The sequence below is a fragment of the Notothenia rossii genome (genome assembly GCF_949606895.1).
Source record: "Notothenia rossii genome assembly, chromosome: 6".
Taxonomy (NCBI): Eukaryota; Metazoa; Chordata; class Actinopteri; order Perciformes; family Nototheniidae; genus Notothenia; species Notothenia rossii.
In genome coordinates, this window is record NC_136909.1 from 55,468,336 (window position 1) to 55,494,928 (window position 26,593).

Consider the following 26,593-nt stretch of genomic DNA (forward strand, 5'->3'; position numbering starts at 1 on the left):
ACTGAAATCAATCTTACTAACTGCTGTCTGTGCAATTTACTCCGCGCGAGTTTGCGGACTTTATTTTGCTTACTTTAACGTCTTTTTTCATGGTGGGGCTAAGCCATTTCTTGGTATGACTGTAGCCTACCCCAGACATACCCTGGCGCTGCCACTGGTGGGATGTATGGGACGGGCCATTCTGCGTATGCGTTAAATATTTTAACACAATTAATTCAAAAAATTAATTACCGCCGTTAACGTGATAATTTTGATAGCATTAGTAAAAATTAAATTAAATGTCAGAAATGTTTCATTTTTACTTTCTCTTCATAAAATGAGCCAGTGTTTTGCCTCATTGGAATCCACTATCAATATAATATTGACTCTCTGGATGAACTTCCAGTGGAATAAAGTGTGGAATCCAAAACTCGAGGCACTTGAAGCATATTTTTGTACACACTTTAACTGTTCATTTCAGAGGGATGCACTTCTAATTGTGACCTTTAGCACTTTTTACTTGTTTCGTGAGAATAGGAAACCCTATTTATATAATTAGTTCAGGTAGTCATTTCTGATAGCCGTTAGTGGAATTTGGTAGTGTATATTGACCCTTAAATGTCCCTCCAACAAACAGTTCATTGACTTCTGTTGCATGCTAACAGCCTAACATAGTACAGTCAAATTAAGTGAGACACATATGTGCAGTACAACTGCACGACTTCACGAATCAAAGATGATTATTTTTTATATGGGATTCAAATCATGTGATAATGTTTTGTATGTGTACTACCAAACATGTTTTGTTAAGTCTCTGCTATAGGATTTTTTTAGAGTGGAATACCTCTGAAGCTCCACAATACTTTATTCATAATGGTATTTAAACATGTTTAGAATTGAACAAATATTTTGCTTCCTTCGATTTTAATTTTGCAAGAGTGTATCTTGCAATATTATTGTTGTGTGCTTCATTTTGAGATCATACAGTATGTCGTTTTTCTCTCACATGAACATCAACTAGTCTGCTGTATCCTCAGCTGCAGGTAGTCTTGGAATGTGTTGAGGCGTTTCTTCAGCCATGGGTTTCTGCTGTTGTTGTCTCAGAAGGTAAACAGTGTGTTGTGAGAAGGTAAACAGTGTGTAGTGGAGCCTACCTGATCTTGTAGTTGGGCAGGGTGTGTTTCTTCTTGATGACCCGCTTCAGCTGGTTCACTATGATTGAGGTGAGCTGGGGCAGAGGCCTTCCTTCAAACTGGGACTTCACCTCAAAGTCCACGAGCGGGTCCTCGAGGAAGGAGAAGGACCAATGGGAGAAGGGGGTGCGCGTGAACTGCAGCCTCAGCCTCCCCACCACGCGCCTCATCTTCACGAACAGGTAGGCAGACTTCCCGAACACCAGCTCCACGTCGATGGCGAGGTGGAAGCCGCCATTGTATTCAATGTCCACCTCAAAGTTGAGCTCCTCGGGCATGCCGTCCTCGTTCAGGTGAATCGGCTTCATAAGTTTGGCCGACTTGAAGACCGGCAGAGAATTACCCAGGGATATGTCCCTGAGACTGAGTCCCTCCAGCAGCCGTCCTGCGGTCTTGGTCTGCAGTAGCTCCTCAAACTCCACCTTAATCTTTTTGGTGAGCCAGTGTCTAACCACAGGAGTTTCTTTGAACTCTCTGAATAGGAACAGGAATATAGCATTTAGGAAATGGCAGGTCTCAGCCTTGGCCGCATCCCCGGGCTCGTGGGAAGGCGGTGTCGGCTGTTGTTTAGGGCTGCCGCCGCTGACAGCCGCTTCCTGCTGCCGCGCGGACACGGCCTCTTGTTGTCTGGATGCTGTGCTGTCCGGCTGCTGCTGGCCTGGCTCGGCATGTTGGGTATTAAAGTAATCCTTCAATGCGTTATCAGGCAGTACTTTGACATACTGCACTGTCCTGCCTATGGGCTCAGGGCTTCTCCGGTATATCAGCAAGAACTGTAATATCAACGTAAGGACTGCCCCGGAGAACGCGGAAATCAATATTAAGTAAATCATATCGAGCAGCTGCCGTATTTAAGACAATGTGTTTTCATAATCAAAGGTTTAGCCGTGTTAACAAAGCAAGTTCCACCTGGTCGCTCTCAAAGCTGCCATATCATCTGCTTCTTTCCTGAGCTCCAGGCTCCTCACCTGATTGGACAAAAGGAATACGTCGCTGTGCGTAATGACGCATGCAGAATGGGTTTCTTATGATGCGTTCAGGGTCTGTCGGATTAACCATTTGTCGACAAGGCAAAACGTATTCTGACAATATCAAGCACGATATGTCTAGTCTGTCATAACGATAAGTATATCTCCAACCTGCCTTGGCGAGAAGTGTGCGAACATAGCCGACTAATACTGCTGCAAACACTTCTCTTAGATAATTCAAACATATGAATTCAACTTGGTTTAAAGGCAAGGCAAGTTTATTTATATTTAGCTTTACAAAAATAAAATACATTAAAGGTGGGGTAGGTAAGTTTGAGAAACCGGCTCGAGATACACTTTTTGTTATATTCCATGGAATGCTCTTAACATCCCGATAGCAATTAATATCGTAAGAGCTTTGACTAAAAATCCATTTAAAAAATTCATCTGTGGAAGCCATCGTAGGCCTACTGTAAAAAGCAGGACCAATCATTTTAGCCAGCCCGGCTAAAATAACTGGATGGCCTACCTGCCTGTCAGCCTTCCATCTGTGCACAAACTTATCTCGTGCCCTCATTGGTCATGTGTGCGTTCGTGTGTGTTGGAGGAGGGGCTTCTAGCGCACTCGAGCTGGTTTCTCCAAAATTACCCACCCACCCCACCTTTAAGAAAATGGCATTTAAAAACAGTCATTAAAAAGCAAAGATAATAAAAGAAACATTAAAAGAAAAAATACATGAATAAAAGAGTCCGTGTATCTACAGTCCAATTGTTTTTCTTTATCAAACACGTAAACGGAAGAGCGTTTGAGAGGCCTTTTTGCTTTTTACCTTACTAAATGGTCTAATGGTCATTGGAGCGAGGGGCGGGGCGAAACTCACGGAAGTGATTTCAAAACAAAAGCGGTGATAATATTTAACAAGATGAATTTAGCGATCACAACGAAAACGGCCAAGACACACATTGAGCCCAGAAAATGGATGTTATTAAGGGCTTTAAATATAATAAGCCTATGTCTAAAATGGACAACATTGTTAGGAGATTTAAACTATACAGCGATTCTGCACTGCGGTCAACTCAGCCGTCCCTCGCGTTTGTTTTTTCAAATCAGCTGCTCTTCATTATTCCTGCTATATTCGACGAGTGATACAAATATTTGTTACCACAAGTTCTTAAGGAAACTGACACTGTTGGACTCGGTTCTAGTTTGACTTCTACCAGAAATAAAATGAAGTACTTTTACTACTTTGTGAGTAATCTTCTGTCAGAGTCCCCTCCATAGTATAATGCATGTTTTTCTGCTATCTTTGATGAATGATAAAAAGACAATTTTACATTAGTTCTTAATGAAATTGATACTGTTTGACTTTGTATTAGCCTACTACTTACAATACATTGAACAAGTGATACAAATATGTTTTACCACAAGTTCTTAAGAAAACTGACACTATTGGACTCGGTTTTAGTTTGACTTCTACCAGAAATAAAATGAAGTAGCCTACTTTTGCTGTGTACTTGTGAGTCAAAGTCCCCTCCTTAGTACATAATGCATGTTTTTCTGCTATATTTGATGAATGATGAAAATTTGATGAATGATGAAAATATAATTTTACCATTAGTTCTTAATGAAATTGATACTGTTTGACTTTGTATTAGTTAGCCTACTACTTACAATACATTGAAGTACTTTTACTGTGTATTTTTTGAGAAATACTCTGTCAAAGTCCCCTGCTGAGAACAAAATCAAGCCACTGCTAAGTTTGATGAGGGAATAATTTTTTGTTGCCATTAGTTCTTCGTGAGATTGTCACTGTTGGACTCATTACTATTGAAACTACCCCCACAAGTACTATGAAGTACTTACTGCATACTTTTCCAGTACTCCTCTGTCAATGTCCCCTCCTGAGAACAAGAATGCATGTTTCTCTGCTATTTTGAATAAGCGTTAAAAAAACCTTTCTTCATGAGACTGATATTGTTGGACAGAGTATTTTAAGAGGATATGGTAGACTTGATATCAGCAATACTTCCAGTCAATACTCCGGCAGCAGCATTTTTACCCCTTGGAAAGTAGAGTCTGGCCTGGATAGCTGGTCTATCCTTCAGCACACTGACACACTCGGTCACTCTTGTTGGCCTATGAAGCTGCTGTCTTTTAAAATATGATTATTTCTCTACTCCTAGTTCATTCCTCGCAGATTTTTCCATCAGTCCCAATCATTGCATGTCAGTCAGTAGAGCTTTGAAAAATGTGTCCAATTCAAAAAAATGTTTTTTTGTGAGTGAAGTCCAGAGCTAAATTATAGATTGTTTGATTCTGTAATTACAAGGTGAAAGAAAAATAAATTCACATCCTCCTATGAAAAGTATTTTATTTACTTTTCCATGTTATACTTATACTTACTTGCATTAGAACATTTGCTTGTTGAATTACCTGCTGGATATCTTCCCCAGCCTCAAGGAAATACAATAAAATAAATGGATTCATAATTTTAAAAAATTGATAAAAATGTATAAATTAATAATGTTGTGTGCAAACAGAAGAATATTTTAAATGTTCTGCACAGAGTGCCCTAACTTACAGCAGTTGAAAAGATTTGTGAAAGGATAAATTCTTCATGGCCTTCAATGACTCTAGTAAAGGGATTTTTATGGTTGCTTGTATTATCCTCAGATAGTATTTGTTTAAATAACTACTGACATTTTAATAAATATTGCAAAAAAGGGTTCCAAAAAAGGCATATATAACCTGGCCAGTGTGTAATTTTTCAAGCACCACAAGATTCTGAGTTTATATAGTAAATTTCAGGGCCATTGATTGTGTCATTTCTCCAAACACATTCAGTAAAAATGCCTGTTTTGAAGCCTTAAAATGGTGCAGGAAAAGGACTTTACATTGGGTTATACTTAAAGCCAGGGCTGTTCTTAAGAGAAGAGAAAAAGGAAAGCAAATTGTTATAATGGGTGATGTAACATTGATGACATAATATGAGGTCCTTGGCACTCAGACTCTAGAGGGGTCATGTTGTGATCATGGGGCATCACCTTTACAGCATCAGGACAATATCATATGGAGTCAGACACTGGAAGTGTGCTGGATGCTGATGCGTTGACTGCAGGGGACTGATGGAAGGATGAGGCTAATGAGACTGAAGAATCTGTGACGAACTAGCGGCTGAGAAATAATCATATATTAAAAGACAGCAGCATAATAAGAGGCCAACAGTGACAGAGTGTGTCAGTCTGCAGTCTACCATCCTTTTAAAATACTCTGTCCAACAATATCAGTCTCATGAAGAAAGGTTTTTTTTAACGCTTATTCAAAATAGCAGAGAAACATGCATTCTTGTTCTCAGGAGTGGACATTGACAGAGGAGCACTGGAAAAGTACACATTAGCTAAGTACTTCATAGTACTTGTGGGGGTAGTTTCAATAGTACTGAGTCCAACATGATCAATCTCACGAAGAACTTATGGCAACAAAAAATAATTCCCTCATCAAACTGAGCAGAGGTGGCTTGATTTTGTTCTCAGCAGGGGACTTTGACAGAGTATTTCTCAATACCCAGTAAAAGTACTTCAATGTATTGTAAGTAGTAGGCTAATACAAAGTCAAACAGTATCAATTTCATTAAGAACTAATGGTAAAATTGTCTTTTTATCATTTATCAAAGATAGCAGAAAAACATGCATTATACTATGGAGGGGACTCTGACAGAGGATTACTCACAAAGTAGTAAAAGTACTTCATTTTATTTCTGGTAGAAGTCAAACTAGAACCGAGTCCAACAGTGTCGGTTTCCTTAAGAACTTTTGGTAACAAATATTTGTATCACTCGTCAAATATAGCAGGAATAATGAAGAGCAGCTCATTTGAAAAAACAAACTCGAGAGGCGGCTGGGTTGACCGCAGTGCAGAATCGTTGTATAGTTTAAATCTCCTAACAATGTTGTCCATTTTAGACATAGGCTTATTATATTTACAGCCCTTAATAACATACATTTTCTGGGCTCAATGTGTGTCTTGGCCGTTTTCGTTGTGATCGCTAAATTCCCCTTGTTTATAATAATCACCGTTCCTTCAGCAGGATACTGTAATGATTCAAAGTGTGATTTTAGCAAACGAGTGCTTTTGTTTTGAAATCACTTCCGTGAGTTTGGCCCCGCCCCTCGCTCCGAGGACCATTTGAACATTTAGTAAGGCAAAAAGCAAAAAGCAAAAACCCCTCTCAGACGCTCTTCCGTTTACGTGTTTAATAAATAAAAACAATTGGACGGTAGATACACGGATTTAAAAGTTACAGTGCAGTTTAAGATATGAATGGCTCCATTAAAAGCAGCAGCAAAAAGGAAAGTCTTCAGCCTGGATTTAAAAGTAGTCAGAGTTGCAGCGGACCTGCAGGTTTCTGGGAGTTTGTTCCAGATAGTTGGAGCATAATAACTGAACGCTGCTTCTCCATGTTTAGTTCTGACTCTGGGTCTGGGGACAGAAAGCTGACCCGTCCCTGAAGACCTGAGAGATAATTTAGCAGTAGGTCAGAAATGTATTTTGGGCCTAAACCATTCAAAGCTTTATAAATCAGCAGCAGTATTTTTGAAATATATTCTTTGACACACAGGAAGCCAGTGTAAAGACTTCAGAACAGGAGTGATGTGATCCACTTTCTTAGTGTTAGTGAGGACTCGAGCAGCGGCATTCTGAATCAGCAGAAGCTTTCTAATAGATTGTTTAGTGAGACCAGGGGGGAGCTAGGGGGTGCTGAAGCACCCCCCATGATTGCCAAAGCACCCCCAAGAAATATGTTTATTTTTGGATTTAAAAAATTTTTTTTTTTTTAATTAAATTTGAAAAATGATTGATTACATCAATGCAAATGTGAAACAAACAAATGTTTGACCAAAAACATAAAGCCAACACAGGTGATTAGGCCAATGGCCAGCACCCATTAGATTTTTTGACCTACCCATAGGCTAAATTACTTTGTGACACTTGAGTGACTTCCTGTTAGCTGGAGCGCCAAATTATTTGCTAACAGCAAAGTGACAAATGGATCGTTTTTTAGTCCTTAAACGTCCACGTGTGGACACTCAATCAAAACCACCGGAAAGCGAGAGGGATTCTGCACATAATAGGCCTCGTGAGTACAAGTAGCTTACTTCTGGCTCTCTGTGTTTCATTCAAGCTCTGCTCTGTGTGTTGTGTGGCACGAGCCATTTTGTGTGCGTGCGCGAGCACCGGTGGGTCTCTACCATGGTCTCTACCGGAGATCGTTGTGGTTAGCATCTGGTGCTAGCTAGCCAAGCTAACGGATATAAGGAGCTTTTTCAACAACAAAGTGGAGGGAGAACTTTCTCCTGTCAGACTGAGAGTCTCAGATAACCTCAGGTGAAGTAAAGGACTCTCTCAGTGTTTAGATAGTTAACTTTAGTCTAGTTATCTCAGTGGGTCTCAAACGTTTTGTTTTAAAAGGGAAATGATTTGTAAAATATCTATAAAGAAATAGTAAATCTGTTTACAGTTCTGTTTCATATGTATTGTTGAGAGATGTATCCATAGATCTCTTCATTTTGCTCTCAAAGTGCACCAGATTGATGCTTTTAACTTCAATATTTAAAAAAAGATCTTCGGGAGGGGGGGGGCTGCTAGTGGATCGCCGGAGCTGTTAGATTAACATTAACATGCTTATATTCAGTAGTCGAGTTGAGGGGGGATGGGGGGGGATGGCATCCCCCTTAGGTATTAAAATGGTCAAAACCATCCCCCTTGTCCCCCTTCCCATCCCCTGTTATTTGATCAATTAATGTGGAAATATTGCCAATGTTTAATTTTCAACATTCTACATTTTATATGTGCACGTCACGTGCCCCTCGTCCACATTATTTTAGCCGCTAAAATACTGTTGACGAGGGGCTCGTGCACATATCACGATCACGAAATTGATGTCAAGTCAGTCAGCGTCAACGATAGCAGCGCAGCCTGTGCAAGCATCATGGCCAGTAAGCGACAAGGACGGCTTGACCTGAGGGACTACTTCGGCTTTAAGAGGACAAAAAGTACCACTGAAGGTAAGTCAAGAATACTTTTGATATGTCACCAAATGTGTAATCTCTGGACAGAGGCGATAACAACAGAGTTATAGTTTGGGAGCTTACGTTTTTTTTCTTGTTAACTAGCCTAACGCCAGGCAGCTAGTACTAGCTGCTATAGTAACCAACGTCAGGTTAGACCTTTCTTATATTCACAAAGTTAATTTCAGATTTGATTTCTTTTTCACATGGAATATCTCGCAGGGTTTCCCACAGCTCTTTACTGCTTAGGCGGCCGCATAAGCAACACACTTAACTAGCCTTGAGATGTTCAGTCGGGGAAAAAAGTTAAATGTAATTTAGGATGAGGCAGAGCAAGCTAGTGTACAAGCAGAGACGACAGGGGCAGAAGAACACAGAGAAGAACAGGTGTCGTTGACGGTTCCTGAAACAGCCGGTGAAGTTCAGTTAAGGATGGTAGATAGTCCAAGTTTGGGATTCTTCAGTATGAAAACTGGTTCCGAAAGAACCCATTTGAATTAAGGTTCCTGGAGGATCTTTAGGCTGATTTTGTGTATCAATTCGATGATCATGTATCCACTAGTGATTTAAGCACTTTGTTTGATAAGCTTTCCATTCATTTGAGTGAGATCATATAATATAAATTAAGTGTGAAAATTGCACCTTTAGTCACTGTGAGCGACCAAAATGTATTACTTAAAAAGCTTTAAATGTGATGCATGCCTCCGAATCGTGTGATAGCGGCTTCTGGTGGTTGAATGTCATCGCTCTTATTGTATATGAAAAAAAAACACAACTTGACAGTAGGCCTACTTCACTGTCTGCTCATTCTAACAAAACCATAATGCCGTTGTTTTCTTCATATAGAGGATAATCATGGCGAGGAAGCAGGAAGGAGAGCAGAGGAGACTAGAGCTGGAGAAGGAACAGGTTTGATATTTCTAAATAGACACTTTTCTTTTTCGAAGAGGGGGAAATGTAGCTAATCCTACCAAGGGGGGGTTTTAACAGATTTTATGTTTTTGTGGTAGAAAAAAGAAGAGAGGAGGAGGCAGAAGCAGAGGAGCCTAGAGCTGCAGAAGGAACAGGTTTGATAATTCTAAATAGACACTTTTCTTTTTCGAAGAGGGGAAATGTATCTTACCAAGTGGGGTTTTAACATAGATTTTATGTTTTTGTGGTAGAAAAAAGAAGAGAGGAGGAGGCAGAAGCAGAGGAGCCTAGAGCTGGAGAAGGAACAGGTTTGATAATTCTAAATAGACACTTTTCTTTTTCGAAGAGGGGAAATGTATCTTACCAAGTGGGGTTTTAACATAGATTTTATGTTTTTGTGGTAGAAAAAAGAAGAGAGGAGGAGGCAGAAGCAGGGCGAGATAGTGTCGATGATTCTGACCAAAATAACCAGGGAGATAATGAGCAAGATATCCCTGAATGCTGGACATCTACCAAGTTCAGGGAGAAAAAAAAGTATTATCCATGGCTAATATGTCAAAGCAAAAAACTTGGCTGACTAACCTGCCAGAAAATGAAAGTGGTTGGGCCAAATACAGGTGAGAGCAGCCAGTTGCATATTGCTGAGGAGTGGTCCAACGTTAAGGTTACAGCCTATGGTACAAACCGAGCAGCACAGCTGCAGTCTCTTCGTAAGAAAATACACAAGCATAAAATGTCAGACTATCACCAAGCAGCTGAGAAAACCATGGAAAAAGCAAAAGAAAAGACATTGGAAACATTGACTTCTGAAATGCAAAGGGATCACTTCTTAACTACTGATAGGGTATTTCGTACAATTTACAAGATTGTGAAATCTGGAAGGCCTTTCACAGATCTACCGTCCGATATTGATCTGCAAGTCTTGAATGGACTAGACATGGGAAGAACTTTACATTCAGACTATTCCTGTGCAACAATAAGCCAACACATAGCAAATGAAATGCGAAAGAGAGTAGTTGGAAAGGTCCTTCAAAGTGGAACAAAACTTTCTGTTATGATAGATGAAGCTACAACTGACAGTAAAAAATCAGTATTGATCATTTATATTAGAGCGAGCTTAGGGATGAGAGAAGAGCCCCTAACATTCTTCTTGGATCTAGTTGAGCTTTCTGCTACCAATGCAGGTGAAATCTATCAAGCTCTAATGAAAGATCTGTCACATCATGGCTTCTCTGAAGCTATTCTGAGTGAACGCTTTGTTTGCTTTGCATCAGATGGAGCTTCTGTAATGCTTGGAAGTAAAGCAGGTGTTGCAACCAAAATCGTAGAAAAGTTTCCAAACGTAATGGTGTGGCACTGCATGAACCACCGTCTTGAGCTGAGTGTTGGAGATGCTGTTGAAGAAACTGTAGGGATGAATGACTTCCAGTTTTTCTTTGACAAAGTGTACAGTCTCTATCATGCATCGGCCAAAAACCGCCATGAGCTCACTGAATGTTGTGAGGAACTTGCTTTACAGTGTCTGAACATAGGGAGAATTCTCAGCACTAGATGGGTGGCATCCAGTTACAGGACCATTAAAGCTGTATGGCAGCAGTACCCTGCAATCCACAAGCACTTTTCCAATGCCTCAGTTGATCCTAAAAGAAGTTCAACAGAGAAATGCATGTTCAGTGGTTTAATAGATCGCCTTTCTAATGTCACCTTTGTGCACAATCTTGGAATCATATATGATGCTTTAGAAGAGTTGTCTGAATTCTCTCTCTCTCTTCAAGACAGAAACATGACGCTCCCCAAGGCTGTAGCAATACTCAGTCGGCAGGTCCGTGTGTTGAAGTCCATGGCAGAGCAGCCTGGACCAGCGGCAGAAGTGGCTCAGACTGCAATCGGTTTGAAGCTATTCAAAGGGGTGCCACTAACAAATAATTTAAGACACAGCAGAGAAATAAACCACCAAAAATTTGTTCATGCTTTGGCTGCTAAAATTGAGACAAGAATGGGATCACTGCCTGGAAAACAGAGAAGCAAAGAAGAGTACCAGAGCTTTCTTGACAATGTCAAAGTGCTGCAGCCATCAAACTGGCCAGATGTGTGTGGTGTTCGTTATGCCGAAAAGGAAATACAGGAACTCTGCTACTTTTTCAAGCTTGATGATGGCAGACAAATTCAGAGAGGAATGAGGGAATATGTTGATACGGTGAAACTCAAAACTGTTGATGAAATGACACCACAAGCACCAGAAGAGCTAAAACCCCTCCTTCAAGCAGTGAACACACTGGTCATCTCCACAGCTGAGTGTGAGCGTGGGTTCAGTCAGATGAACATTTTAACCACAACTAGAAGCACGCTAGAGGTAAAAAGTATGTCAGCCTTGCTTTTCATCAAGTGTGTTGGCCCTCCACTACAAATGCTCAAACCAGAAGTTTATGTCAAGTCTTGGCTTCAAAGTCGTAGCTTGGCTAATTATCTGAGAGCAAGAGCCCGGAAAGTTGTCATTAAAAAACATGATTATGAAACTCTTTGGAAGATCCTATGAGATACTACAGTATAGGGGAGAATTGGGTTGGTAGCCATTGAATAAAACTGTTTATTTGTATTTGTATATCATATTATATGTATTATTTTCAGATTTTGTAAATAGTATATTTGTTTAATCCATGTTCTTGCACTTGAATTAAAATGGACTTGACTAGAGAGGATTCATGTTCAATGTTTTGTGAGGTTTTGTTTCAACATTTAATGGATGAATTCCCAGTAGATTTATAGGTATTGTGAGTGTGAAGTTGAAGTTGCACTTGCACCCAGTGGGAAAATGTGTCCTCTGCATTTACCCTAACTATGTAGGAGCAGTGGTAGCCATGGGACCAACTCTAATTCTGAGGTGCCTTGGTCAAGATCAATGACAGGAGTATCTGACACGTAATATATCCATAGCATGCAAGTTGTTTTACAGTAATAGAATATAATAATTATCTTTGTGCTTAAACACTAATCAAAAGGGTACAACGTTGGTCTCCCACCAAATGCGCTGTCATCAGATCAAATTAAGGGCCCTTAAGGCAGTCAGCACCAAACATATATCCAGTCTACTCAACTACCCTGAATTGCAGGTTAGTTTTTGTTTTTAATCTCCGGGGGGGGGGCATGCAGATCCACCATCCCCCCTGGCTTTTTTTTACAACTTGACCACTGCTTATATTGTAGTTATAAGTGCAATGCCTTGCGGCCTGTAGCACCATCCTTGATGGAGCATATGTGTGGGCAGGAAAGGAATGAGCAGAGAGTAGAGTAGTTGTCTATTTTTGTTCTGTTTTCTGTGACTATCTGCCTCACCCTCTCAGACTTTCAGTTGCGCGCTACTAAAGAGACGTGTTACCATGGAAACCAAACAATGGTGTAGCTGTATTAAAGTCCGAGTAGAAACAGTCCTGAGTAAATCTGATTTTGTCAGAAATCGGGAGAAATGCGGGAGAAATATGACCCCGGGAGGAAACCAGGAGAGGGCAATGAAATCGGGAGTCTCCCGCGAAAATCGGGAGGGTTGACAAGGATGAGTTGCAGTAGAAAATTCAACTGTAGCGCTGGTGCATTAATGGGAAACCCTTAAAGTTTGAGCACCTTCTATGAAACGTCAAGCCAGGGCCGTGGGAAGTAGGGGTGCTGAGGGTGCTGCAGCACCCCCTGGTGGAGGACAGGGGATCTGCACTTCCACAAGAGTAAATACAATATAATAAAAATATAATACCAAAAAAAACAAATTTTCAGCCTTGATGTAATAGCATTCCTAATTAAGTAAAGATAACACCATTTTCACCCCGGTTACATTTTCCATTTGCCCATTACGATGGGCGCTGAAAGTGATGAAAGTGGGGGATGTTGGCTTATCAGGCACCCGCAGCTCACTGTGTGTGTGTGTGTGTGTGTGTGTGTGTGTGTGTGTGTGTGTGTGTGTGTGTGTGTGTGTGTGTGTGTGTGTGTGTGTGTGTGTGTGTGTGTGTGTGTGTGTGTGTGTGTGTGTGTGTGTGTGTGTGTGTGTGTGTGTGTGTGTGTGTGTACCAGCGGGGATTGTTGTGTGCTTCTGCTGCGCTAATGGATGTAAGAAGCTGTTTCTACAATAATGTGGAGGGAGAGCTCTCCTGTCAGACTGAGAGGCTCAGTGAGGTAAAGGACTGAGGGTTTAGATCAGGCTTGTAACAAATTTGCTACAAGCCGAGGGCCGGACTGGTTCAATTTGTATTAAAACATATTAAAATGATTGCACATAACCTATTGAACCAAGACCTAACACAGTGCATCGTATATTATTTAATGATTAAATGAATGAAGCAATATTTTCTTATGGCTCTGTCATTTATTTAAAGGGAAAACATTTTCAACAGGCAAACAGCAAAAAAGTTAATGTCCTTCAAAAATAAAATATGCTCCTTAATATCGAGATAAATGCATAAATGAAATTGCATGCATTATAAACTGAAAATGCAATATTGTGCTGCTCCCATGCTTTCAAATAGTAAAATGAGAAAATAAAAAAATAAAAATAAAATCAGTTGTATTCTTTCTCATGGCTCTTATCTGCAATCCATTAACTGAAAAATAAATATAAATAAATAAAATACAAAAATCTATGGCACACAGACAAAACAATACTTCTTTCAAAGAAAAATCATGTCTTGTAGAAACAAAAAATAAAAATAAATAAAAATTTAACTGAATTAAAAACTAAAAATAAGTTAATGCTCTGTGATGCTCACTTGTCTGAGGCTGAGCCTGATACTTGGTGGTGTCCCATCTTTTGTACAAGTTCATCAATGTTCGGGGTCAGGCTCTGAGCTGAGGAAATCCTCAGGATTGACTCAAGGTGTGTATCAGTAAGACGGCTCCTGTGTGATGTTTTGTTTAGCTTCATCAAAGAGAACATTTGTTCACACAGGTATGTGCTGCCAAACATAGAGAGCGTCTGAGCAGCTTGGATGCGCAGCTGAGGCAATGTGTCGGGGATGAAACGTGCAAACTCAGCAGCACCCACTCTCTCATATTTTTCCCTCAGTGTGTCATTGCACTGGAGCTCAATCAACTCCATTTGCAGGTTTGTTGGTGCGCTTTCCACGTCAACTCCAAAAGGATTGGCGAGCAGTTCAAACCTGCTTTTTTGAGCTTCAAAGTCAGCAAATCGGCGTCGGAAGTCGGCGGCAAGTATGTTGAGTTTATCAGCAAACTGTGCACTCGGGAACACAGCGGTAGAGAGCTTCTCTTTCATTGTCTGGCAGCTGGGAAAGTGGCTCAAGTTTTCTTTCCGCATCTGTGTCTCCCACAGGATCAGCTTGGTTTTAAACGCCTTCACTGTACTGTACATATCAGAGATGACACGCCCCCGTCCCTGCAGCTGCAGGTTCATCGCATTCAGATGGCTTGTGATGTCGCACAGAAACGCCATTTCACACATAAATGTTTCATCTCGGAGCTCTGTTGTGTCTTTCCCTTTGCTTTCCATGAACAGACAGATCTCCTCATGCAGCTCGAAACATCTTTGCAGCACTTTTCCTTGGCTTAGCCATCGCACAGCCGTGTGATAGGGCAAGTCACCATACTCTGTATCTAACTCGCCCAGAAATGCCTTGAACTGGCGGTGATTTAAACCTTTGGCCCTAATGAAGTTAACTGCACGCGTTATGATGCTCATTACATGATCCATTTTCAAGGCTTTGCCACATAACGACTCCTGGTGTATTACGCAGTGATAAGCTGTCAGCTCACCTGTGACGTTTTCGTCCCGCATCCTCTCACGTATTCTTGCCACCAATCCACTCCTATGTCCACACATCGCGGGTGCTCCGTCTGTTGTCAATCCCACGAGTTTTCCCCAAGGCAGCCCCATCTCATTTACACATCTGGATACCTCTTCATACAGATCTTGTCCTGTAGTTGTGCCATGCATAGGACGTAATGCCAAAAACTCTTCTGTTATGCCCAGGCTGGAGTCAACTCCACGAATGAAAATTGACAGCTGGGCAATGTCACTTGTGTCGGTGCTCTCATCCGCAGCAAGTGAATATGCGATGAAATCTTTTCCCTTTTCCACAAGCTGTTCTTTTAGATTGGTGGAAAGCTGGTCTACACGTTCAGCAACGGTGTTTCTGCTCAGGCTCACGTTTGAAAATAGCTGCCTTTTGTCTGGGCACACCGTGTCACAAACTTTAAGCATACAGTTTTTGATAAACTCTCCCTCTGTAAAGGGCCGGGCTGATTTTGCAACTTCTTCTGCCACAATAAAACTAGCCTTGACAGCAGCCTCGCTTTGTGATTTGGCTTTTGTGAACAGAGCCTGCCGGGACTTAAGACCTCGTTTTAATTCTTCCACCTTCTGTAGCCTTTGTTCCATGTCCATATTCTTGTCTTTGTCTTTGTGTTTCTTAGACGTTTCATGGTGCCTTCTTAGATTATATTCTTTCATTACGGCCACACTTTCTCCACACAGAAGACACACAGCTTTGCCTTTTACCTCCGTGAACATGTACTCTGCCTCCCACCTGGCTTTAAACCCCCTGTTCTCACCGTCCACCTTCCGTTTAGCCATTATTGGGGAGCGGGGTTGCTGAAAGTTGACATCTGCCCTGAATGCTGATGACTAACGAAGCCGAGGCCCACTTGCGGCGCTGCAGTGAGTTCGCGGGCTACCGTTGCATTGTGGGAAATGTAGTCTTGGTGCGTGCAAAACACAAGCAGGCGGCTGTGGCCTGCGGGCCGGTTCTAATACTAATCAAATATCATCCCGGGGGCCAAGATAATTCATTCGCGGGCCGGATCTGGCCCGCGGGCCTTGACTTTGACACCCCTGGTTTAGATAGTTCACTTTAGTCTAAGTTGTCTCAGTGGGTCTCAAACGTTTTGATCACAATTTATGTAAACAAATATTTCCAAGGCACACCTTTATAATTATTTGGATAAATAAAAACAGGTTTGAAATCATTCCAATGTATACTATAGGACAGTAAACTAAAAATATCGTTTAAAACTGGAGAGATTTAAAAATATGCATAAATACATAAATGTTAACTGGTAAAACAAGATATAAATGAACAACAAAAATAAAATACGCTAGCCTACATTTATTTGTTATTGGCTATTATAGGTTATTGGAAATGTTCACATACTTATTTGATTAATAAAAGGCAAACTTTTCTTATGGGTGTTTAGAGTTGTACCCCCTACAGTAAATCAGTCTCTAGTAATTGGGCACTCAAAGTGCACCAGATTGAAGCATTTTACTTTAAAATGTTAAAAAAATCTTCCCGGGGGGGCACCCACGGACCCCCCTAGGCCTAAAGGATGTGAAGTCCACCCCCCCATTAAAATATGTTCATGCAATACTAAATACATTTGAAGCCTTTCTATGTAAGCTGTCCACTATGTCAATACGTTTCTCTTTTTGTAGTGTATTGGTCCTTTGTAGAGGTTTTTCATTGCCAGCTAAAATCTTGCAGCAAATTGGTCTGAACCGGCCCTGGTGTCATCCCCACAGCACCCCCCATTTGAAACATGTTCCCACGGCTATGCGTCAAGCTACCCCACAGCACCCCCTAGAGAAAGTCTCTGGCGCCGCCACTTAGTGAGACCTGTAAAGACACCATTACAGTAGTCGAGTCTACTGGAGATAAAAGCATGGACAAGTTTTTCCAAATCCTGCTGTGACATTAGTCTTTTAATCCTAGATATGTTCTTTAGGTGATAGTAAGCTGATTTAGTAACTGTTTTAATGTGACTGTTGAAACTCATGTCAGAGTCCATGACTACACCTAGATTTCTGGCTTTATCTGTTGTTTTGAACATTGCAGACTGAAGCTCAGCTCTAACTTTTATATGTTCTGCCTTGGCTCCAAAAACCATTACCTCAGTTTTATCTTTGTTTAATTGGAGAAAGTTCTGACACTTCCAGTCATTGATTTGTTCAATGCACTTAATCAGTGTTTGAATTGGAGCATAGTCTCCTGGTGAAATTGTTATGTAAATGTGTGTGTCATCTGCATAGCTATGGTAACTTATTTTGTAGTTTTTCATTATCTGAGTCAGTGGTAGCATGTATATATTAAAGAGAAGAGGCTCCAAGATTCAGATCATCTCTCTCCTCAGATTCTGGTGAACTTTTATCGCTGCACCATTGAGAGTATCCTGACCAGCTGTATCACAGCCTGGTTAGGGAACTGCACAATGCTCAACAGGAAGGCATTGAAGAGGGTGACAAAAATCGCCCAAAGCATCATCGGTGTCCCACTCCCTGCCATTGAGGACATCCAGGGGATACGGTGTTTGCAGAGGGCGCACAACATCTTTAAATACACCTATCATCCTGCAAACTATCTGTTTGTCCTCATACCCTCGCGGAGACGCCTCAGGAGCCTCCAGTCCAAGACCAGCAGGCTCAGCTTCTTCCCCAGGGCTGTTACCCTGCTGAACTCTGCTCCCTGATAGACTCAAGCCCATACCCACCTGTTTATATATTTTACTGTCAATGCCGTTTACACTGTATATATTCATCCGTTTATAGCAGGGGTGGGCAATTATTTTTTCCATGGGGCCACATGAGAAACAAAAAATATTGTGGAGGGCCGGGCCAAAAGGCTGAACTCAATTCTGCATAATATTAATTGTATTTCTTTATAAAAAGCAGTAAATAGCATTGTTTTTACAAGCTGGTAAGAGTATATGTTATAGTTGAGCAATGAAAAAGTGAGGTTGCCTTACAAAAAATGTAATTTATTCAATCAAATTTCCCAAAACAATGGTAAACAAAATGTGAACGTTTTTCACCATTTCTGACTCATATTAGTGAACATTTTCAGTTGCATTCACTACAAAACACATTTTGAGTTTCATATACTGTTGGAAAGTTGTGTAAAGGTTCTTAGCATTCTTAAGACATCACAACATTGTCTTTGTGCTCCAAACATTCAGCAAGATACATCATATTGAACTGTCACTGAACATCACTGAACTGTGATTTTGAGAAAAGGCTTCCAAAGAAAGTGTCCCAGTTCACTGCTAGTTGGTTCCTTTACATGCCTACATTTGTAGTCTAACCACCTCATTTGGTGTTTTTAAGTTCTTTTTTCTTGTTCAGTGAGAGAAATCTAGTCTCTGCTGGGCTTTAACGAGTGCATCGAAGTCAGGTTGAATGTCTGAGGTGGAGATGCGAAGCACAGCTGACAGATGATCATCAGTGAGAGAGGATCTATTCCTGGATTTCATAAACTTCATCTTTGAAAATGTTTGTTCACATATGTAGGTAGAGCCAAAGAGAACCAACATCTTCTGAGCATGTCTCCTCATGTTTGGAAAGTTCTCCTCCTCGAGAGAAGAGTATAAATCCAGCAGAGATCCTGACTTAAAGCGCTCTGCCAGTACTGCATCAGACTGCAGGTCAATGAGTTCCAGCTGAACATCACTGGGTGCATTATCCATACTGCAGGTAAAGGGAGAGGAAATCATGAGCATTTCATCCTCGATTGTTCGGAGATCTTCAAATCGCCTTGAAAACTCACCATGCAATGCTCCTAACATGGATGAGTACCTGCGGAGGTGATCAGCTGATGGTGTGACTTCTTTCAGGGTTTGCATGTGAGTGAGAGTGTTGCTCTCCAGTTGGCTTGAAAGAAACTGCATCTTTCTCATGAAAGCCTTCACCAGGCTGTGCATTTCATGAACAAAAAGGCCCTTGCCTTGCAGTTTGGTGTTCAGTTCATTCATCAGTGCAGTCACATCAACAGCAAATGCAAAATCTGCCATCCAGTCCTCGTCTGAGAGCTCTGGGATGTCTTTGCCTTTCTTCTCACAAAACTCTTGAATCTCTGCTTTCAGGTCCCAAACTCTTTTTAGCACTTTGCCCAGGCTGAGCCATCTGACAGCTGTGTGGTAGCCGATGTCACTATGCTCAGTCTCATGCTCCTCCAAAAGTGCAACAAACTGTCTGTAATTCAATGCCCGTGCCCTGATGAAGTTTACTATTTTAGTAACAACATCAATAACATGGTGAATTTTTAACACTGACTTGCACAACACATGTTGGTGTATAATACAATGCAAAAATACCAATTTCTGATCTGCGTCGATTTCAGTCACTTTATCTTGCATACGTTTCAAAAGTCCAACATTTTTACCTGTAAGATTTGGACAACCGTCTGTTGTGACACCTGCCAGTCTGTCCCATTTCAGTCCCAGCGTGTCCATGCACGCATTTACCTCCGTGAACACATCGCTCCCTGTCGTCGTCCCTTTCATCGGCCGCATTGCTGCCAGCTCCTCCGTAATCTTGAAGTCCGGCGTTATCCCACGGACAAATACGAGTAACTGCGCTGTGTCACGGACATCACAGCTCTCGTCCAAAGCCAAGGAGATAAAGTCAAAACTTGCCACTTCATGTTGCAGCTGAAGCTCCAGATTCCCCGCAATGTCCTCGATCCTTCTCGTCACGGTTCGCCTGGACAGCGGGACTTGCTCAAAGGCTTCTTTTTTTTCAGGGCATATTAGTGCTGCAGAGTCCACTAAGCACTCTTTGACAAACTCCCCCTCTGAGAATGGCTTACTGTGTTTAGCTATTTTGTGGGATATCACGAAGCTGGTCTTGGTTGCTGCATCCTTGGATGTGTGAAGCTTGGTAAAAAAGCCTTGCTGCTTTTGCAGCTCAGCTAGCAAAGCGTTCGATGTGCGCGCCCTTTCAGCATCAGTCAAGTTTTTGTATTTCTCCGCGTGTTTCGTCTCGTAATGCCGACTCAAATTGTAGTCCTTGAACACGGCGATCTGCTCCCCGCAAACTAAACACACGGCTTTACCTCCGACTTCAGTAAATAAATACTTAGCAGTCCAATTTTTGTTGAAAACCCTACATTCGGCATCTACCTTTCTTTTTTAGCATCAGCTGACATTTTTGAGCGCTAAAGTCGTCTGTGACAATTATCCAATAACGCGCACGTCTTGATTTGACGTATTGCGTCATTATGTACGTGAATAAAAAACAACTTCAAAATAAAAGCATTGCAGCTTTAGTCCATGCATGAGGTAAAATTAGAAAATATGTTTATTTTGTAATTTCCAATTAACCTTACACGGGCCGGTCAGAGTCAACCAAAGGGCCGTATGTGGCCCGGGGGCCGTACAGTGCCCAGGTCTGGTTTATAGCCTATTTATAATTTTCAATTATTTCAGATGTTTTATAATGTCCTCTAGGTCTTTATTATTAATCAGATGGAATTGTGTCATGGAGTTTGAATTAATTTTAAGCGGACACACAGACATTTTTGTCAGTCCTTTCCGTTTTCCTTGATAATAAAAAGAGCTTATTATAGAAATACTGCAGCTGCAGCATATTACGTTTTCCATTATTACAAGAGACGTTTCCTCCCTAAGCACATATTTTTGTTTTCCTGCATTCAGAAACATTTAATTATTGTGCAACACCAATGACATTTTAACAAAAAAACTGGTTCTGACAACAATGTACAAAGCTATCTCATTAAAAGTCACCTATTATCCAAAATCCACTTTTTCATGTTTTTTATACATAAACATGTGTCCCCTCTGTGTAAAGAAATTCTGAACATTTCAGGAACAAAGACCCCCCCTTTTTGTCCTGATCCATTTAGATAAAAACCTTTCTAAAAATGAACTGATCAGATTTTGGCCACTTGTCATAATGATTTTTTTGGCTTGTGTAACCATTACCCAATAACCAACCAAGGTAACCGACATTTCAGGAAAACCTATTGTGTTAAAATCCTATAAAGCGAACAAAAGATAACATTGTGTTACTGCGTCTCAGAGTATTGAATCAGCTTTGTTTGCCTTTACACATTTAAGCAAATGTACTGATGTATTCTTCATTGTTCTGAATGGTACAAACAGCTCCAGTAGGAACATACTTCACAAGCTGGTTGATCATTTCAGTGAATACTTTCATGCCTATTTGAATGTGATGTGAAGTTATCAGAGGCAGACAGTCATAAAATGGATGCTGGATATAGACCAAGTGCCGCGCCGGCGGGACACCGCAGTGCTCAGGCTGAGCAACGCAGTGTCCGCTGGCATGGCACGCAGACCCCACGCAGCAAACAGGAAACGACACCAGTAATCCAGCTCACACTGTCCGCTCCTCGGGCCTCAAAGAGCGCAGCAGCGAGCCTCGCAACGTCCCGCCAACACGGCACCCAGACCCCACGCAGCATTCTCATCTGTTTGTCATTACTGGTGTCATTTTCTAGTTGCTAACTAACCCCATTGTAACACATAATCACTGATGACCAGCTGTAACGGTGGTGGACTCATCAGAACAGAGTGGGCGAGCTGACCAATCAGAGCACAGTGGGCTCAAAGGGAGGGGGTGTCAGGAGCTCCAACAAGCCGTGTAGGACAGAGAGTGAATACACATACTATACAGAGATGCTGTATGAGAAACCAATCGGATTTTGGAACATTGAACAATGTAAATCTATTCTAGTAGACCTCAACAATGGAATTATCATCATTAGAAATGGCCATATCATGGGACCTTTAATAACAATGGAGCTCTATGGCACAGAGGAAGCAGATATATCAGGCTAAAAATATGTATTAGTATACATTTACAGTGTTTGTTGTTCGGATTTGTCGATAAAAATACAGACTTTCATCAGACTTATCCTTTCATAAATGAAATCCATGAAATGTTATTAAGGCTGCAAACATCTAGTATTTCTACTTCCAAATGACCTGCAGATGATTGATTCCTTGGTTAATTGATAAATGTATAGGTAATCAGAACACAGTGCAAATGTACAATACCCTTAAGTACAACAAGAAGTGGTCAGCTGCCTTATTGACTACCCGTTCAAAGACCTAACATATCCAATGCGATATATAAGGTTAATTATATAAAGCAAAGATAGCAACATGGAAACTAATGTTTAGCGTGTTGCTTTAAAAATAAATCAAACAATTCATTATTTATCTTCCAATGAAATGGTCGATTAATCAAGCAATTGTTTCTGCTCAAAGATTATTTTGATTTAAAGAACTTTTATTTTCCGGTTTGAACTGTTAAACTGTGCTAGATAAATACAGTTGATGTAATCATTTGAAACCCTTTTTATACAAACCTGCAGTGACTGATTGTAGTAGGCTGTGCTACTGCATCAATCAACATTCGGAAATGTTTAAATAAATAATGGTTTCAAAACTACTAAAGACATGCAGTACAGTCAGAATATGCCTAGCCTGATTTTTTTTATTTAATTAATACTGGCCAGGGCCACTAGTAATATATACTGATGGAGGTATCACAGAGAAATGTAACCGTGAAAACGGGCGAACATACGGGCGTATTTTCGCGCGGTTTTTCATATGATAATGAGCCCAACCTTCTGTTTTGCATAGCCAGTACATTTAAAGTGTGTGCAACGAATCAGTGAAGAGTTAAGCCAGACTAAAGCAATCTGTTGATGAAAGGTTCCTGTAACATAACTGTTCATTGTGAGATTTATATAGATAGATAGATAGATAGAAAGAATAAAGAATAATCACAATAATTAAATCTAAATTAAACATTTACAGTAAATAATATAAAGTATAAACATATTTTCAGTCACAACTTCATTATTGTTATTCATACTTTGTTATGTAGTTTATTAATGAAGCTTTCAGTTTCCATCCAGTAATATAATCACAATGCTATTTTGAAGGTGTGTTCAAAACAATCTATGTAATGCAACTTGCTGTACGTACTGCTATTGGGGAATCTGATGTATGTTGTAATGTAATGGAGCCGCTTCATCCAAAACAGTACTCCGGTTAGAGAGATGACACCTGACGGGAAATAGTCTCAATTGGTACACACTGTGAATATGAGTGGGAAAAATTTGTGTAATAAATGCTTTTTAGACAAGAAATATAAAGTTAACTCAACTAAAGTTGCTCAGTATTTTTGTATTGTCAATACTATTACTGCATAACTAATATCTCACATCTGAAGGTTTAAAGAAAAGGCACCTTAAAATAAAGATTGGTCTTTCAATACATTAGCTGATTGATTTTGTCTTTTCAATTGTTTATCTAAAATCAAGTAGCTGTAACTGGTACTTATCGTTTGAAGATACAGTCTGGTTATAATGCTGTTTGAAGGAGGCACACAGATAAGAGCACTAACTAGCTAATGTATCTTAGCTTGAATTAAATGTATTTAACGTATAATGAAGTGACTGCAAATAAATGTATCACAAACTTTATAAAAACTTTTATTTCAGTGCACAAATACACAGAATACATTCAGGTCAATGTAGAAAAATAAGAAATACTTTAGTCCCCTCGGTCTTCCTCTCTTTGACGTTTCCTCATATCAGTAGAGGAAAGTGTGTGTGTACAAGATAGATATTAATTTTATTCCACAATTTCCTACCGTATTCTTAAATAAGTCTGCAATGCAACTGAAAGGTACACTAATAAAAGTAAAACGTTGTATCAACAAAAAAGAATTAGAGTAGATAAATATTTTACATTGACTCAATGAAAGTCAATTTGTTCAGATCAATCTGTATATTTTAACTCAATTTATTTGAATGAAAAACAAGATGTTCACACAACCAGCTTTGGCCTCTGAGGCAGCCATTACCTGATCTTAGACATGTTAATAAGTACCACAGTTAAAATGCAGTAATATGTGCCGCTTCCAAACATCAAACTCTTAGAAAAAAAACTTGTCATTATTATCCACTGCACACTTTTTTAAAACAACACCGACAACTTGCGCCTGTGAGACATGTCATCTCTGAAAATGATTAGACATGCTTCTACAGTGAAAATCGGTCATACTGTAAGTGCAACTTCTGAACACAACAATTTTTTGCAAATGTTTTATAGTGCATAATTATTATAAAACCTTGGTTTTAGAAACCTTACCATGTAACTATGGTAACTGTGAATGAGTGCAACAAAGTGTCTACTCTGGGATGAACAGCTGGGTTCTCAGTCTATTCACTTTTGGGCTCATCTTTTTCCCCTCAAGCTCCATCAGGACTTTTTGCACAACTTCAAAAGTGGATTGCAGTTATCTCGGATATCTTAAGTTCAGTGCGTATATGAGCCCGAAGAGCATGGCAAAAGCTGTCTCAAACCGAGGGCAAGCCACTGAGGACCTCTGTTCCTTCGATGAGAACCTTGACGTCTTTGGGTCGATGAAACTGATCCTCTTTCCCAATGACAAAGATTGCCATTGTTGCCTGCTCCAGTTCTCCAGCCTCAGCGTCCTGCATATCATGCAAACAAAAGGGAAACGGATGAGGACCACAGAGTGTAGTTCAACAGGCCTGAGGCGCAAAAGTTTCTCCAAGTTTGCAGCTACCTTTTAAAAATACAAGATTATAGTGGATAGATGAAAAAAGGAAAGTTCTCAGTTCAGTCGGCCCAAGAGGAAAGCTCAGGAGGTCATCAAAAATGAAAAGCTTTCTAACCAAGCAGTTATTTGCATGCAGTACAAATATGTTATTTTTCTTTTATGAACAAATATCTTGTGAGTGAGTGGGAGGTCTTACCTGGAATTCTTTGATGAGATGGTCAACAGGTTCACCCAGGTAGATCATTAGAGATTTGAGGATGCATTCTCTTCTGATGGTGATGTCCACAGTCTGAGTAAGAACAGATATGAACAGATATATATATATATATATATATATATTATAAATAAAATGCAAAAAAAAGGACGATTCAGCCACAGATTAAAAAAAAGCTCATTCATAGATACCTCATCCAAAACCTACAAGATCCCGGTGGTCTTCAGTTTCAAAACTCCTCCCATGCTCCTGATGACCTGCAGCAGTTTGGTGGAGTGTTTGTCCAACTGCGCCAAGAACTTTGTCTCCAATGGAATTGCTGTTATGAACTCAGCATTTACCTAGAAAATATAAGCAGCATAGGAAACAAAAAACACTGAGAATTTATAATACACATATTTGTTATAAAGAGCCAACGGTTTGATTAAAAGTACTCCAAGTCAGCTTGTATGAATGTAACATTTAAATTAATTAATCCACATATTTATTGAAAACCACCACCAAATAAAGACACTAAGAGTAATAGATGTAAAACTTATATTGTGATATATATTAAAAATAAAACATCAACATATTTGCCTTGGCTGTCTATAGTTGTTAGTTAGTTGGGCCCTCATTTCTTCTCCACTACAGGCTTACAATCAAGGGTTTCATCAAAATAATGACCTCTTCCATGTGAAAAAGTGCAGGCCACCACTCCAAGAGGCCTTCAATGCTTGGCCTCTGATGCACTATTTCTTGTCTTCGGTATCCAAACGCCTTCGCCACCTTTTTTTTATTGATTGCCGGTTGTTTCTTTTCTGTTGTTCTGCCAAAAGGTAAATTGTCTCTTGCTCCATGCTTTCTGGAGTCTCACCAATCGGCAAGAATGGAAAATGGTTGGCCTCAGCTCGCCCGGCTCTCTTTAAATTCTTCGCAGGGTAGGACTCTTCTTGAGACTTGGTCTTCAACAAGTTCACAGCAAGCTCTGCAGATGATTTGAGCTTGTCAGTCTAGATTGGTTCTGTGTGTACTCTGCATTTCCTCTCTGTAATTGACATTCTGTGTCATAGGAGAAGACCGGGATTGGAAACACTTTAGGCCACTGCTGTGTTCTTAATGATTCAGAGGAAGAGCCGCTAAGTAGTACTGTGTCATCTGTATTCACAGATCCAGAGGAGGAGTCTTCACTGTACAGTCCACTTGTAGGGGTACTATTTAATGGTATCTCAACTGGGTACAAGACCACAGTTGTAGAATCCGGGTCTAATTCGACAACTTTGATCACTGTTAAATCTTTAAATCGCATGTGTAGATGTAAGATTAACAAATGTGTTCCCAAAATCAGTGTCTTTATACCTTATGTGCCTTATGTAACCTTCTAATCCACATGAATTCTTGACCTCCTCAATGAGCTCTTCCATTGAGTTGGGAATCCCATTTCGAAGCTCCAGTCTGACGCTGTTGTCGTCGTTCAAGATGATCAGCAATCGAACAGGTGGTCCAATATCAGCCATGGCGCTCTTAAGAGAAAGAGAGAAATAGAGAGATGTGAAGAGGGAATTAATGAAATACATTTTTTCTTTTCACATTGCATTGTGTTATACTTTACAAAGTATTACATACAAAGTTCATATATATATATATATGTATTTATATATATATATATTTATATATATATATATATGTATATTTATATATATATATATTTATATATATATATATTTATATATATATATATATATATATTTATATATATATATGTATATTTATATATATATGTATTTATATATATATTTATATATATATATATATATATGTTGTGAATTTTCCTTAAATAAATTACTTAGTTTAAACAATGGTCTCTCTCATTTATGTTGTGACAGTTACTAGCCCGCTTGTGGCCTGCACTTTGCCACGGTGACTG

General features: G+C 40.1%; 2 protein-coding genes and 1 long non-coding RNA gene across 10 annotated transcripts in view; 1 reads left to right on the plus strand and 2 right to left on the minus strand.

Moving 5' to 3' along the window:
* The window catches only part of pdzd8 (PDZ domain containing 8), a 68,094-nt gene extending 65,933 nt beyond the window's left edge, over window positions 1–2,161 (minus strand). The window contains exon 1 of the mRNA XM_079690610.1: window positions 1,134–2,161. Coding sequence (XP_079546736.1) covers window positions 1,134–2,005 — 872 coding nt within the window. The 5' untranslated portion in view covers window positions 2,006–2,161. The remainder of the gene's footprint in view (window positions 1–1,133) is intronic.
* A 4,980-nt stretch (window positions 2,162–7,141) lies between these two features.
* Window positions 7,142–26,593, plus strand: part of edaradd (EDAR-associated death domain) — a 57,708-nt gene continuing 38,256 nt past the window's right edge. Inside the window, exons 1-5 of one of the 8 annotated variants that reach the window (XM_079687879.1) lie at window positions 7,895–8,206; window positions 9,056–9,118; window positions 9,220–9,276; window positions 9,373–9,429; window positions 10,897–13,234. In XM_079687879.1, the coding sequence (XP_079544005.1) occupies window positions 7,942–8,206; window positions 9,056–9,118; window positions 9,220–9,276; window positions 9,373–9,429; window positions 10,897–11,657 (1,203 nt within the window). In that variant the 5' untranslated portion in view covers window positions 7,895–7,941 and the 3' untranslated portion in view covers window positions 11,658–13,234. Of the gene's footprint in view, window positions 7,279–7,303; window positions 7,527–7,894; window positions 8,207–8,230; window positions 9,119–9,219; window positions 9,277–9,372; window positions 9,430–10,896; window positions 13,235–26,593 lie in introns of those variants that run through there. The other 7 variants (XM_079687884.1, XM_079687881.1, XM_079687882.1 and 4 more) reach the window with 7 other exon arrangements.
* On the minus strand, window positions 22,021–26,192 carry LOC307044101. Its single transcript, XR_013809521.1, has 4 exons — window positions 26,026–26,192; window positions 24,879–25,028; window positions 24,670–24,762; window positions 22,021–24,384 (listed from the first exon to the last, which is right to left on the minus strand). It is a non-coding gene; the product is annotated as an uncharacterized lncRNA (long non-coding RNA).